At 41.4% G+C, this 16,525-nt stretch overlaps 1 protein-coding gene across 7 annotated transcripts in view; it reads right to left on the bottom strand.

Annotated features, from left to right (window-relative positions):
* The window catches only part of HDAC9 (histone deacetylase 9), a 474,032-nt gene that overhangs the window by 117,376 nt on the left and 340,131 nt on the right, over nucleotides 1-16,525 (bottom strand). For all 7 annotated transcript variants that reach the window (XM_079947890.1, XM_079947891.1, XM_079947889.1 and 4 more), the window contains 2 exons: nucleotides 9,320-9,440; nucleotides 6,992-7,041 (listed from right to left, as the gene is read on the bottom strand). In XM_079947890.1, the coding sequence (XP_079804016.1) occupies nucleotides 6,992-7,041; nucleotides 9,320-9,440 (171 nt within the window). The remainder of the gene's footprint in view (nucleotides 1-6,991; nucleotides 7,042-9,319; nucleotides 9,441-16,525) is intronic.

Raw genomic sequence — 16,525 nt, 5'->3', positions numbered from 1 at the left:
GATGACTATTAAGAGCTGTGGTAGGGCAGGGAATCATTTTCAAGAAACTGCCATAGATAGCATAGATATCCTAGCATTGATAAAGACAAGGGTGATAGTGCTAGCTGTATTCTTCTAGTAGCTACCGTTGTGATTTCCCATGGTTCTCCAAAGCCCTGTAACATTACTCAAAAGTAATTAAGAAGAACAGCTGCCCAGCACTTATTGGAGCAGAGCAAAAGTGGGCCCAGGCCAATCGGATCATAGACGGGAGGCCGCCAGTAGTAGCTTGGTGATTACTAGTCTTCTTTGTCCCTTAGAATTTATTTTATTTTACTTTTATTAAATTTATATTTCCTCTTTGGGGGGGGGGGCAGTTTTGCAGGGCAACTTGCAGTAATATTTTTTAAGTTTTTAATGTGTGATATTTTAGTGTATTTTTGGTTTCTATGGAAGCCACCCAGAGTGGCTGGGGAAACCCAGCCAGATGGGCGGGGTACAAATAATTTAATAATAATAATAATAATAATAATAATAATAATAATAATAAATTAAACAAATTTATATATTGGTTTATATATAAATTGGTTTATATAAAAACCATATATATTAAACAAATATAAATTCAACAGATTGATGTCACTATAAACACATCATCGTTAAAACTAAAAGGAAACTATCACAACAAAATTGAACAGAGGCAGCCAGAGGTAACATTAAAACAGTGGTCAGCACTATAAAACCAGCGATAGCAAGATAAAACAGCAACATAATGACAGCACAACTAAAATCCTTAAGATTTTGAAAAGCTGATAGTAAACAAATATGTTTTCAGTTCAATGATGGAGATGGTTGAATCCTAAATGTGGGCTCCAAAATGTGGGGGCCCCCATTGAAAAAGCCCTCTTCCATACGTCCACCAGCCTGAACCAACATTGCACCATCTAAATGATAATGGAACACTATAGGTAATATATATCCAAGGGGAAATGAGCGCCAACACTTAAGTTTTGAAATACAACTACACTAAAATTTAAGGCATCAACATTGTTCATATTTCAGCAACACTTCAAACAGGCAGAATTATTCATGACAATGTTACAAGCCAGAATATGCTGTCCCACTCTGAAGTCTAAGACTCTTAAGGCACATATGGATTTACTTCATTCAGAATTTCCTGAATGAATATAGTCGTTTCGAGCTTTTCCAAATACATCCAACGTAGCTCAGTCACTGGCATGTGTAACAAAGCTAGACTTTAGGAAAGCCCCAGATGATAGAAATTAAACTACCTGTCCCAGAAGTGTGTGTGTGTGTGTGTGTGTGTGTGTGTGTGTGTGTGGAGTTATTCAAAAAGGCTGAATGGCTTAAATAAAAATTAATTTACATCTATCCCATGTGAAAGCTACCGGATTTTTACCTACAGCATGCATAAGTGTGCCTCCCCCCACCTGCAACTCTTGCAGAAATAATAGGCCCATGTAATATGTTCTGAAACGAAGATGAGATATTCTCCTCTACACTCTCAGCAGCAATCTGTGCGGTGAAAGCTAGTGTTGCACACACCCACCCCAGTCTCCAGTGGCAAGAGACTCCAGGGCTTCCAGTGCTTAGCCAGGGTTAGGTTTCCTTGGAATGAAGGTCATCAGAGACTGTGGTGTCCCTGGGATACAGTGGTACCTCGGGTTAAGAACTTAATTCATTCCGGAGGTCCATTCTTAACCTGAAACTGTTCTTAATCTGAGTTACCACTTTAGCTAATGGGGCCTCCCACTGCTGCTGCACCATGGCTGTGCGATTTCTGTTCTCATCCTGAAGCAAAGTTCTTAACCCGAGGTACTATTTCTGGGTTAGCAGAGTCTGAAACCTGAAGCGTCTGTAACCTGAAGCGTCTGTAACCCGAGGTACCACTGTATATGGTTTCATTTATACAATTGTATACATGTATACAAACTGAGCATAGGACAGATGGCCTTGCTTACTCATTGGGTTACCAGCTTTAGTCAAGAGCCACAGCTTTAGTCAAGAGCAAATATGAGCCTCTGTGTCTCCAACTTCCAGCATCAGCCAAACTCAGGCTCCTCCTCCTCCTCTTCTTCTTCTTCTCCCATACACAGTGATCTCGTGTTCAACCAGGTGAGGGAGCTTACCCCATCTGCCTCACTGGTGACAGGGTGACTTCTTTTTAAAGTACATGGAAGTACTTAACTAGTCAGCTGAGGTCAATGCCTTAACAAAGGAAATGGTTGGGCAAATTTCCTCTTATAGATTCTGAACTCACAGATACAGGGTTGCAGGTTTGGGAAGGGATCTGCAGGTATCATCCACAGCGAGAATGAGAAGTCATTCTGGAAGCCACAGATTTGCCATGTCATCTGGTGATTTATGCCTTCTTTACTGAATCCATGTGTCTCCGTAGGTATAAAAGCTTTTAGAAGCTCACACTTTGCCGTTTGCTTCCAGAGAAAATACATTGCCTCCAACTCACCCCCCCCCCACCATTGCTCTTTAGTGGCAAGCAAGTAGAAACTAAATCCATCCCTTTTCCGAAGTGTTCCTGCCTTTAAGAACTCTGTGTGCCATTAAGATCCAAGTGTCATCACAGAACCTGCCATTCCCAAGCCTTGTTGGCAGAAGTCCACGAGTCTAGGTGAAATATATTCGGAGTTGAGTGTGAATTTCATGCTCTTTATTCAACTCATAGTAGCAATGAATGAACTTTCCCCCAAATGTCTAGCTATATATACATTATTTACACAATGGTCCCTGCGTGATTGGCTAATTCGTGGCTGCTCCTGCAGGCCAATCAGGTCGCTGATTCACTTCCACCTGGAGCTGGATTGGGTGGCTCCTGCAGACCAATCAGACTGCTGCATTCTGGATCCTATTGTTCTAGGATTCAGCTCAGTACATAACACCAGGAAAGGTGACGCAATCTAGCACAGAAGCCTGCTGATGTTTCAGGGTGGGGAATCAGCTGCTGGGAGGACAGGTGAGCACCGCTGCTGCTGGTGGTCCACTAATGTTGTCTGCTACTGAAATCCAGGACCCACCGCAAAAGAACCAGGGCACGAGTCCCCAGATGGCAGCACCTAACAATTTCTTACTGTGAAGACATTTGTCTGAAATGGCCTTTCCAAGCCTCCTCACCCTGAAGCAAGTTGCACCGATTTCATAGAACTCAGATCTACATAAATATACCTAGGATAGCTAGGTAAATTTCACAGGTATGAAATTGTTGCACAATCGCATGCATCATTTTGTTATAGAGCCAAAAGTTCAGCTTCTCCACTTTGTGTTTTGTTTCCACACGACCAAAGAGGCAAAGACATACACGTCAGAACTTAAGTCACCCTTAGTGTCATATGTTCAGGGTCGGATTTAGGGCCCTTTATATGTCCAGCTGTCCTTTGTCAACAACAAATTGTCACTGTTTTTGTGTTGAATATATGCTATATGGTAATTTGTGGATCTAATAGTTATTTAAAGCCATTTGCACATAACAAAATATGTATTTTATCAAAGTAATTGTTGAACTGAAATACAATTAAGAAGAAGTATATTAACAGTGAAGTAATTATTAAGCTCTAACTTAAAATGATTTTTTATTCATAACAAACTTAATAATGCAAACACATTGGCATTTGGCAATAACAAAAGTTCCTTTAGAAACACAGTTTACAAAGACTCATAATCCAGTCTCTAGAAACTTGCTATAACATGAAATAATAATAGGTGTAAATATATGAAGCAAACTATTAATAAATATAAATAGCAGAATGTAGGCACCCTGTATATAGAGATGAGCAAACCAGTGATATTTTAGGGATAGGAGCCTACACAACACAAAACACTGTTGCTGTATGTAGGTTTTATTTTATTTGTTTTTATCTTATATTTTGGAAATGTACATCCAGTTTTTTCCCTTTAATTTTTTTGGGGGCCCCCAAGAGAGTGGGGCCCTAAGCTATAGCCTGCTTAGCTTATACATAAATCCAGCACTGCATATGTGGCTGTCAGGCTAAGAAGAGGTAAAAAAAAAGTTACTTGTCATCGGCAGGACAGTCCCCACTACCCTGCCCAAACTTCACACAGTAATATGTAAGATACTTTAGAAGGAAGATGCTCTAGCACTGGGTTCTTCTGGTATTACATGCTTGCTATTATGAAACAGGATTGCCAGATTGTGACTTGGGATGGAGCCCTGGTACTCAGACAACTGCAACTGAAAGAAAGTCTTCAGCTCCCATGTGCTCTCCACAAAGATGCAGTCCACCCATTTGATCCTTTACCTGTCACCTGGGACGTGGACCTGAAATGGAAGACTTCATTCTGTATCCCTAAGTACGGGGGAACAGATAAGTAGGGCTGTTGCCAAAGCAAGGCATGAACTTGTGATTATATATATATATATATATATATATATGCATATATCTATATATATATATATAGATATTCGTCACTATCGCTCCTGAATGCTGACAATCAATGGAGAAGGGCAGTTGCTTCATCTCTGCATGAGAATCATAAAAGAAATACTTGAAACTTTCAGAATTTATTTTTTTAAAAAAAAGAAATGGGAAGTATTTCTGGCCATTTCATGAAATGCAAAGAGAAATCTTATGCCAAAACAAAACCATAAAGTAGTAGAAAAAGGAGGCACATAAAAAGCAAAACTTTTAACAGTATAATTCTTGGGATTCCAATGGTGGTTCCCCCCCCACCCCCATTCTTACATAGCCAGTGCTTTATCAAACACTGAGGGTAAGAATAGCAGAAGAAAAAATATTCTTCTCCAAGGAGTTCTAAACATGTGCCCATTGATGTTGGCATGCACCATGTTCATGGAAATCATAAGCAGCTAATGTCAATTACATGCAACTAAACCACGCAAAAGAGCCACAACTTTCTGGCTCACGATGTATCACCAGTGTATCCTTCTGCACAAAAGATGTTGCTTGGTCCTTTCCTAAAAAGATTTTTTCCCTAAAAGGGTTGATGCACCTTCACTCCCCCCCCCCAGAGGTACTTTTGTAGCACAAACATCAAATCATTCTGTACTGCTGAAAGGAGCTTGGCTGACTCCAAGGGGATACAGCGTTTGGCACATTGAAGTCTGCAGCTAAGCCTAATTTAACACTTCTGCCCTGACTGCCTGAATTCCTGCAAGGTGTTACATTGGCACTTCCTGAGATCATTCAGCTTGGAAGTCTGACACTGCACATTGACCTTTCCCTTTCTGCTTGCTCCTCCCGGCCTCCTCCTCCCTTCTTTATTTTTTAAGCATTGTTGGATTGGGCAGCTGCCTCGTTTTATAAGATAAATGTGGAATTCTCTTTTGTCTGCAATCCCTGGGGTACCAGGACTGAAACCCAAACTTTGCCCCAGCACAGCTTGAGAGCCCATTCTTCATCTAAACAAATGCCGTAAGACCTTTTATGCTTGCTTGCTTGATATTTTTTTTTACAGCATGTCAAAAATCATATTGACTGCCAATAGTGATGTGATTGGTGTGGCCTCCTTGGAGTCATAAAAGAGGCAGTCTGTTATCAATTTCTCTGTGTGTATCCAGGGAATTTTGGGCAGGTTCACTTCCAAGTTATAAATGACAACAACTCAAATGCCACAGAAGTTTTGAAGCTGCAATCTGATTATGCTATCAGAGGCCCTGTTCTTCTTTCTTTCTTTATTTCCTATTAATAAATCATAGATAGATGGCAGATAGATCTATATCACTACACTCAAATGTGTGCATGCACACATATATATCAATATATATTCATATAGATCTATTAATTTGATTTAGCTTGTACTGATATTTGACCATTACTCCTGCTGTTGCGTTATTTATCATTTCCATAGCATCAACACACCACACCAAAGGTACAACAGCAATAAAAACACCTTTAAAAGATCAAAGCATTTTTAAAATATACAAATACCAGTTGGTTAAAAGAAATTCACATTTCGAAGGCCTGTCGAATTAACATCATTTTAAGACGTTATCTAAAAGAAGGCAGGGATGAATCCTGCCAAACATCCACTGGCAGGGAGTTCCACAGGGCATGACCTGCTACACTAGGAAAGGCCCACCTTATTTTAGATTGTAGGTTTCTGGAGGCAGAGAATTGCCCATTCTTGCCCATTGAGGTGTTTATATATCAATAACTGTGTTTCATTGAGTTTTGCATACACTGAGTAATAAATACATTCTTACAATCTATCCATACAGCCACATATCAGTAGAGCATGAGAATCTTAATCTCATGGTAGTGGGTTCAAGACCCATGTTGGGCAAAAGATTCCTGCATTGTAGACACCCTCGTGGTGCCTTCCTACTCTGCAGTTCTATGATTCTATGATTAAGGAATCCCAATGATTGAATCTGGCACTAATGCAAAGACAACATTGATCGTATTCCAATAGCTTGAGTTTAGATACACAAGGCAGCATGATCACATTTCCTCTGCCAAGGCCGCATTGTTTATTATTAATATATCCCCGATGAAGTTTGCAATACAGTGGTACCTCAGGTTAAGAACTTAATTCGTTCCGGAGGTCCGTTCTTAACCTGAAACTGTTCTTAACCTGAAGCACCACTTTAGCTAATGGGGCCTCCTGCTGCTGCTGCGCTGCCACCACGCGATTTCTGTTCTCATCCTGAAGCAAAGTTCTTAACCCAATATTTCTGGGTTAGAGGAGTCTGTAACCTGAAGCATATGTAACCTGAGGTACTACTGTACCTTGAAGACAAATGTGTGCCTGTCGTGTATTCATTTGCATTTGCACACCAGGGCATTGTATGGAGTGCTAGAACTGTGACAGTTGCAACTTGGTTAGAATGATATGGCGAAACCATCCATATATTGTGAAGCTTAGCATCATGATCCCAATCAATTTTGCATCTAGCTCCCAAAATGTGTAACCAGAGTATATATATATATACACCACTGGGTTACCCAACAGAAAGCTGTTTATGCTACCTTACTACACCAAAGTGAAACCTACTTACCCCAAGGCCTCCGCAGGGCAACAACGAAAATAGTTTCTGAGGCACACTACCTATATAAAAAAAGAGTGGAAAACAGTAAGCATTAAGATAGAACTTCATGTTTTGGATGACAACTCCTATCAGCCCCAGTCAGCACATTTGTAAAGGGATAAAATTTTGTGCCATGCACAGATATACAGCGGCAGATTTACAAATACTCTTCGATAAGAGTCAAAAATATTGACATTTAGGAAACTTCCAAAGCAGTTAAATTGCAGCAACTGGAACCCTGGTTAGTCTACCTTGGTTCCAGGAAAGCAGTATTGCGTAAAGTCTCATTATCAAATTATTTCTGTGGCTGAATTTGCAATCTTTGGAGGCTCACTTCTGTTGAAAGCTGATGGTTTGGTGGTCACGTGCCAGTGTTTGTGTATGGGAATATCTGCCATTGGTTGCAAGTTAATAGAAACCAGGAGAGGTCTGGAGGTCCTTAGTGGTTTTCATTATCATCACTTCAGGCCAGTGGTGACTCTGGTAAGAGCATGAAAAACTTGCTTCAAAGCTGTAATATATTCACACATACTGTCCAGATTCTTTAGCATGTCAGCTCTGCTTAAAATGAAGTATTAGCCATTGTGATGGCCTGACACATAATTTTGGCATTTATAAATTTGCCATAATTAGGAATAGTTGGTTTTTAGAAATGCTATGTTCGTCAGGGTGGCAGTGGGGGAGGAATGGAAACTGAAAATGGGCAATTGTTCTGAATTGTGCTTATTAAAGGAACATGGTATGGTGCCAATTTGAAAATCATGATAATTTACATCACATCAAGATGTAATGTTGTATGGCACATTGTAATGAACTGTAAGTTGTCAAAGGCAGCATGTTAAAGGATTTTTTAAAGTTACATTTGGTTTAGGAAACCTCTTAAGTAGATGCTCAGTTAAATGACATCAGGATATGAACACATACTTAACCATCTTCTAATTTCTGCTGTAGTGTTTTTGAATTTACTTCTTAATGTAAAGTTCACGAAAAAGCATTTATTCACATTGCTAAATCAGGCTCAAAATCTATTTTCTATAAGTCTCTTTTTAACTCCTCTTTGAACCTTTCTTTACTGATGTTTTGTAAAACCTGGCTGTTTTGCTGTGGTGGGATTTTTAAAAAACCATATAGCAGAGTCTTGTACAATATGAATGTTCTTTCACTATCTACTAGAGTTCAACCTTTTTTTTGAAAAAAATAGATTTGGGGGAAAACTAAAAAAAGCTCAAAAACTTTTGTGTCTGGATTTTCACTTTTTGAAGTATAGCATCCCTAATATCCTCCAACTTTTTCAAGCCCAAAACTGGGACATGCATCTTCTAGGATGTGCTCCTGGGAAAATCATGTGACCAGCGCCTCACTCTCATCCCAAAACAATTCCTCCAAGATCAGCTGCTGGGGAACACGAGTGGGAGACGACCATTATGCTCACGTCCTGCCTGTGGGATTTCCATAAGGATCCAGTTGGCTACTATGAGCTGGGCTAGATGGACCTTGAGTCTGATCTGGCTGGGCGCTTAGTTTGTTCTTAGGTTCTTTGTGTCCAAATAGTCCAGCAATAGTCTTTGTAATGTTGGTTCTAGCAAGGAAGTTGGACCATTTGGCCAACAAAATGTATTGGGCTGACAGAACTAAACATTACTACGTGTTGTGTTATCAGGTGTATTCAGCATGTGCTAGTCAAAGATATTTTCATACGTGCAGCATGCTCCTTCTCCTAGGACTAACACTTCAAAATGTCTTGTTTCGGGCCTGCAGAAGTCCTGCCTTCACTTATCCCTTTGCTCTCTTCCTGTTGCATGCACTGCCGGAGGAAGAGGAGTGCGGGGGGAGCACACTGCCCCCAGCAGCGCGATCCCAGTAGGGTGCCATAATTAGGAATATGGCACCTGCTCTCTGCCCCCTCCCCCAGGTGCTGCAGCATGAAGCTCCGCCACTGGCTGCATGGCAAGGAAGAGTCCTGTGAAATAAGAAACAGCCTAATGTTCAGGGTTCTATTTGCCCATGCAATTTAAATATCATTGCCACAAAAGAGTTAATGTCCAGAGGATAAGAAAGCAGAGACAGAGAGATAGAAAGAGAAAGATCTCTACTTTCCGGCAAGGACCTTTTCCTAATCTGTGTTGGCTCCTGCTGCAACATTCTCTTTCTACAATGCAATGCATTTGGAAAAAGTGATACTTTTTTTTTTTTTTTTTTTTGTTATACTGCTTGCCAAGTATTTTAAACTGACACCAGCTATGACTAATGACAGTGCTGGAATGTGCTGTTCTCAGTAGAATAGAGCCCTTTACAGACCTAGGATTTTCCTGGGGTCCAGCTTCTGTCTGTTCAGGGGGCTGGTGCCATACAGCAGTGAATGATGTTCAGAGTGAACCAGCTGTATTTCTTCCAGACTGGCTTTTCGACCTCGGATCCGCTGAAAGAAAGCAGCAGAGGTCTACAATATTCCACCGATAATATAAGGAAGACAGGGAGTGGGGGGGGGGAGCAAATCCAAAATAACATTAAATAGGATTAATCATGGGCAGCAATTGCATCATATGAGAATGTGAGACTGGTTTTGTTTAATATTCTTCAAGAAAGGAAAAGCAAGGATGGTTTTAACAAATGCATTGGTCCCGTGGTAAATCAAACATGTTAGAATAACACAGTACTTTGCATGCAAAAAATAAATGTCCCACCCCCAGACAGGTTTCCCTTCCCCTTCCATGCAAAACCACAGGGACACCAGTCACATGATTACCAATGGCTTCAAGTTACAAGAAATGAAATTCTGACTAAACATCAGGAAAAGCTTTCTGACAATAGGAGCTGTTCAACAATGGGATGGTCTCCCTTGAGATGTTGTGGACTCTCCTTCATTGGAGGTTTTGAAGCACAAGTTGGATGGTCATCCGTCATGGATGCTTTAGTGAGATTCCTGCATTGCAGGGGTTTTGGACTAGATGATGCTTGTGGGTACCGTACAACTCTATGATTAGTTAGCACCAAAGGCCCTGATCCAGAGTGGGATTGCACCAAGGACCAAAGGTTTAAAGCCTTCTCCTTCCCCCACCAGGGTCTTGGTCAGAACCTCCATGTCTGCTGTTTACACTTTAGAAGCCCATCCAAACAATTGTTCATAGTGTGAATGAGGTTACATTTAGTTTTGTCCTAAGGCAGGGGTAGTCAGTATGGGGCCTTCCGGATGTTGTTGGACTACAACTCCCATTATCCCTGATCCCCAACAACAAAAGATGGGAATTGTAGCCCAATGACATGTGGAGTGCATCAGGTGGCCTACTCCTGCCCTAAGTTAATCCAAAACAACAGCAAGTTCCCTAATTAACTTGTCTTTAGGATATTTGCTTTGGAGGGTCATTTATTCACAATATCTGATGCACAGAGTTTGTCTGCAAAGAGTTTGTCCATGGAAATTTGATGGAAGCTGAAATGGTTTATCATTCTTGTAGAATGGTCGATGGTCAGTCTTGTTTATCTAGAACAGGAGTGGGCAACAATTTTCAGTTTGAGGGCCACATTCTCTCATGGGTGTCCTTATAGGGCCTGTATAGTTTCATGGGCAGGTCCAGAGGCAAAGATGTAGGCAGGGCAATAAAGGTGACTCTTATTGTGCAGCCACACAAAAGTCAGAGGATTTCTACACACACCTGTCCATTCTTCATCCAGGAAGCAAAAGTTCAAGGACACAGTTCCCACTGGCAGCTCAGTGGGAAAGAGCAATGTAACTGGAAACGGGAGAGGTGAGTTTGAGTTCCATTCCTAGAAAATGTGCCTTCTTTTAAGTACAGTGGCCATAGTAGGTCATGCTTTGCAATCCCTGGAATCTCCACTGACAAGGGGATCTCAAGTACCAAGGCTGAGATGCTGGATAGCTGTTTTCAGTTGGAACAGACAATAGTAGACTAGATGAATCATATAACTCTTCATCAATCAGTTTCACATATTTGTTTAATCAGTGTAGATGTGGACAGTCAAGGGGGTACAGTAGGGAAGAAGGGAGAAGGGGATCTGATTGTGAGCGCAGTCATTCACGAAACCAAATTTATGGTCAGTAGCGATGGACTAATCTATCAATTCTGGTTTCTCTGCTTCTCATTTTTACAGTCTTCAATTTAGTGATTATTATTAACTTTGTGATTATTATTTAAAGCCCTCATGAAAATTCACTACCATTGTAGTGCAAAATTCTCTTTTCTCTTTGATATAATAAGAATGTAAGAGTGTTGTCATGCAGCTGTTGTTCCTGTGGCTGCCAACAGATGGCACTGCAAACTACAGAATGATGGCAGAATTCTGAGAGTGGCTCACCTTTGGGTGGTCCATCACAGCTGCACTGGAGGAGAAGATGGAGGCAGTGGCGAAGCTTCATGCTCCAGCACTGGGGGGGGGGCGGAGAGCAGGCGGGGGCAGGGCTGGTGCATGTCCTGGGGCTGGGGGTGCTGCCCACAGGGGTGTGGCACACATCATGGGGGTGGGGCACGCTGCCTGCGGGGGCGGGGTGCCCAGCGGGGGGGCAGCTGGGATGGCACCCTGCCAAGATTGCTCTGCCAGGGGCGGTGCGCTCCCCTTGCACTCCTCTTCCTCCGCTCGTGGATGGAGGCGGGGAGGCAGACAGGAGGGAGAATGGACAAACAGCCCAGGGAAGGGAGGCAAGCAAGGAGCCAAGAAGCCCAGATTTATAGAATCATAGAATCATAGAGTTGGAAGAGACCACAAGGGCCATCGAGTCCAACCCCCTGCCAAGCAGGAAACACCATCAGAGCACTCCTGACATATGGTTGTCAAGCCTCTGCTTAAAGACCTCCAAAGAAGGAGACTCCACCACACTCCTTGGCAGCAAATTCCACTGTCGAACAGCTCTTACTGTCAGGAAGTTCTTCCTAATGTTTAGGTGGAATCTTCTTTCTTGTAGTTTGGATCCATTGCTCCGTGTCCGCTTCTCTGGAGCAGCAGAAAACAACCTTTCTCCCTCCTCTATGTGACATCCTTTTATATATTTGAACATGGCTATCATATCAACCCTTAACCTCCTCTTCTCCAGGCTAAACATGCCCAGCTCCCTTAGCCGTTCCTCATAAGGCATCGTTTCCAGGCCTTTGACCATTTTGGTTGCCCTCCTCTGGACACGTTCCAGTTTGTCAGTGTCCTTCTTGAACTGTGGTGCCCAGAACTGGACACAGTACTCCAGGTGAGGTCTGACCAGAGCAGAATACAGTGGCACTATTACTTCCCTTGATCTAGATGCTATACTCCTATTGATGCAGCCCAGAATTGCATTGGCTTTTTTAGCTGCCGCGTCACACTGTTGGCTCATGTCAAGTTTGTGGTCAACCAAGACTCCTAGATCCTTTTCACACGTACTGCTCTCAAGCCAGGTGTCACCCATCTTGTATTTGTGCCTCTCATTTTTTTTACCTTTAAATGTGACCTGAACTGAATTTCTCCTCCATCCCTAACATTGGCCAGTAGTGCCAGCCACATGGGAGGTTAAAGTAACTGCTTCTGGCTCCTTGCAGGTCTTTGCTAAGATGAAATAGAGCAAGTCAACACAACTTGTGGTCAGAACTGATAAATTTATCAGGAAAAATGCTATTCCCAGTGTGTTTAAATCAGACTTCTTTAGAGGCAAAATGATTTTATACTGATAAACATTTGGCGTAGGTAACATAGGAAGCTGCCTTGCTAGAATCTAGCACTGTTAAAATTCAGGGATCTATTTTTCCTTATACTGATAAAATGCAGCCAATATTTTCACATGCCTTTGATCGCGTTGCATTAATCTGCTGTTCCCGCTCTCTGTCTTGTTTCAGTTACAAAGTTGCCTCCTCTGGAGACATCCTTGTCTTGCCCTGCTAATGGCATGTTTGGATTTTCTTCACAATTACTTACCGGAGACGTAACAGGGCTTTGCCTAGTAAGAAATCAAGAGCATTTGAAAGAAATTTCTGGTAACCAAACTTTGAATGTTGTTTCTGCAGCAGGAGCCAGAAAGAAACTGCACAAAAGATTTATACGCCTTACTAGTATTCCAATGCAAACATTGCTTGTTTTCAAAGGCCAATAAACATTTAAGGGAAGAGGGTATTTTCTGCGACTGTCAACAGGACTTGATATAATAGACTGAATTTAGCCTTGCCTCTGCCTAAAAAATGGACTATGTTCCCTAAAACTTTGAGTTAAGTCACAAAACTTTGAGTTAAGTCTCCAAATGAAGTAGTGGAAGCCTCTATTTTCTACAATTTGAAACTGAAACGTACCCAATAAGTCAGGGGGGGTTTGCTATCCAAAGATGTATGCCTCAGTCTCTGAAACACCTTTATTTAGAAGTAACTTATTTCAGTTAGGGAAGGGATAATATTTTCTTCCTTTGTGTTGCTAAGCTTCTTCAAACCATTTCAGCTTCCATCAAATTTCCATGGACAAACTAGTTTGCAGCACCATGACTGAAGAGTTTTTCTCTTCCCACTCCAGCACCCCTCAGTTTACTTCAAAATATGCTTTGGTTGAAATGTTAGCATAGACTCTCATTTCAGTGAAATTTCTTTCCAACTTAATACGGTACTTTAGCTTCACAGTCTAAAGAACTTCACAATGGGGTTTTAAATAACTGATTTCTCCACCTCTCCCAGAACTCTAAGAGAACTCACAGCTGAGGAAAGATGTCTGAGGCACTGTTGCCTAAAGTCGAGAACACAATGTTACTTTGTGAAGACAATAAATGGTTCTTCTGGGGCTGCTTAAATAACAAACAAAGCTACAGTGTTCTTCATACGTCAGGTGATTGATAACGTTCTCTTGCTCTCCTAAAAGTTGTATGTATGTATTTTCTTGAAGGAAGGCAAAGGGGATGTGGTATAATATAAATGTTTTTCCTGGAATGGGCTTCAGATGACTGCATAGCAAATCAACGAAGAAACCCCAGGTGGCCAGTACTGTGGAAGACCCCTTCCATTTCCACTGAGGGTTGTGTATTCTATAAGAAAGCTAATTAAAATATTTAAGAGGCTGGGGTAATTATTAGTCATTGTAGCACTTTTGTCTATTAGTCCAGACACACTGAAGTGCCATAAACCTCACTGTACTTAAGGAGATAAGAACAACAGCTAGACTGTTGTTTTAAATTTTAAAAGACCTTTTGAATGATTTGCAGTCCGATCCTCAACATGTTTACCCAGACCAAAGTCCCACTGAGTTCAAGGGGATTTGCTTCCTGCTAAATATGCTTAGGGACTGCAACTCTCATCTAATTCTTTTTTAATGCTCACAAGAGCATCATGGTTTTCACATTGTATATTTTAAGGATGGCTCACTGCAGCGCCTATCCCATTGGAAGTCCAGGCTAACCAAAAATATATCTCGTCACATCCTAATACGTAGGGATATGTGACAAGGCACAGGGAGCAAGTTGTGTGCTTGCTGCATGTGTGCTTGTGCTTCCTAGTGCATTTTGCTAAGTATAATTATTTAATTGACACTGAAATGGTGAATGGCTATGTGCATTAATGAAGGCTTTAACATTGGGATTTTCCATGAGGCCAAGGATGGGCTCTCTGAGCTTTAACTAAGTGGATAATTAACTGTTGTCATTCTCTAGTAGCTAACACTTGAGTGTTAAACTTTAGATCACATGGAAGGCTATTGAATTCAAAATCACCATCTTGGAAGGGTGTCTTTGTTCCTAGACTTTGTGGAAGAAGGATGTAAGTGAATCTCTACAGGTAAGCAGCCTGGTGCAAGCTGGAATGCAGACGTTTGCTTCTAGGAACTGTTTGGAATTATTTCATATTTTGTAAGATGCTGAGCTTGTGCATTTTACTGGCGTATGTCTTATGGAACTATTTGGATGTATCATTTGATGTTTTAATTCTGTTATGAAGAAAGTTCTGCAAGTAAAGTTTTGAATAATATCTAATTGGTCTGGGCAATGCTTCATTTCCAGAAGGAATAAGATTTTATGCATCCAGACACTTCAAACTGTGCAGTATTAATATCTGCAATACATATACTGTCTGCACATATATGAACAGTTGGTCTTACGGTAAGGGATACAGCAGAGAAACACTTCTAGATGATCACAGAGCAACTCTGTGTAGGGGCTACCCTTTAGCTGCACAGAACAGAAAATGGGCCCTTTCTTTCCTGGTGCATGTTCTTATAGACCTCAGAAATAGCAGGGAATAGTGAAAGAATAAAAGTTTCATAAAGAAACAAAGAAAAGTGAGAGGCCAGGACATGAAGATGAGCATGAGCAGGGAAGAAGCAGTAGCCCATTGGTCCCAGGCTCCTGTGCTGATCTAAACATCACGGCCCCTATGTAGAGTGTCAAAAACTATCTCCATGTGGTGAATTCTCCAGAAGACGTCATTTAACCACATTCCACCTTGACATTGTGTTGGGCATTTTCCACACCTTTATCACACATCCATAGGACTGGCATGGTGATTTTAAACCACAGATCTTCAGTAGTACTACTCAGCAAGTAGAGGTATACACCACAGCCCACACTATCAAATGGAAGCATTTGGAGCTGCTTCCATGTAGAGGCCACAAGACGAAGATTGGTCTGGAGAGTCACAAAGGCTAACCTGACCCTTAAGCAAAGGGTAGCTGGTGGGACCAGGGAATTGGTGTGTGTGTGTGTGTGTGTGTGTAACAAACAGGGAGGATACACATGTGTGAATGGGTTCAAGCTTCACAGGGGAGCAGAAGGCAAAGGATTACTACTTGCACTGCTAAACACAGAAGCCACCAAGATCAAATGTGTGTGTGTGATTGCGCCAATCTCCTATTTTCACAAGGTTGCTCAAATCCTAGGCTCCTGCCTTGTGTTTCACGATGTCGGAAAGCCAAGCCCAGCACTCATTGTTTATGAGCCCCATAAATAAAAGCGTAGTGAACCCATAGATCTAGCACCTGGAAAAACCAGCTCTCTGTCATTTTTTCCCAAGGCTTCGAAAAGTTGGATGGAAAGTTCTACCAGCTCAATCAGATGCAAATGTATGATCAAGCTTTGATCAGCACAGACGTCAAAATAATGCTCAGAATAAATGTAACTTGGATTGCATGTAAAGAATGTGGCATCATAAAGCTTGGCTTGCTTCACCCAATATCCATCATATCATTATTTTACTGCCAATACATTTCTTATGGGAACTGAGTATGACCTTTATGACAGCCTGATGATTGACTTAAGAGAGAATCAGAATATTTTCAGTTCACAGCGTTTATCCGGTGATGAGAACAACGCTCCTAGATTGTTTGAGGTTGTCCAATTGTTCGGTGGATTCTAAGTGGAAACACAATCCTTCTTTTTTATCTCTGTCTGAATAATCACAGTCCTCTCTTTAGCTTCTGTCAAATCTAGCTTAGTCTGGTTGAATTTAGGCAGCAGCACCATGAACTGCAGCAACAGTTTACTTATAGTTATTTATCCCAAAAGATAAAATGAATGACTTATACAAAATGTAACACTCCTGAAGGGAAAACATTATACAAAGG

Source organism: Podarcis cretensis (genome assembly GCF_951804945.1).
Source record: "Podarcis cretensis genome assembly, chromosome: 12".
Taxonomy (NCBI): Eukaryota; Metazoa; Chordata; class Lepidosauria; order Squamata; family Lacertidae; genus Podarcis; species Podarcis cretensis.
The sequence above is the reverse complement of the archived record's forward strand: the minus strand, read 5'-3'. Positions and strand labels throughout refer to the sequence as shown.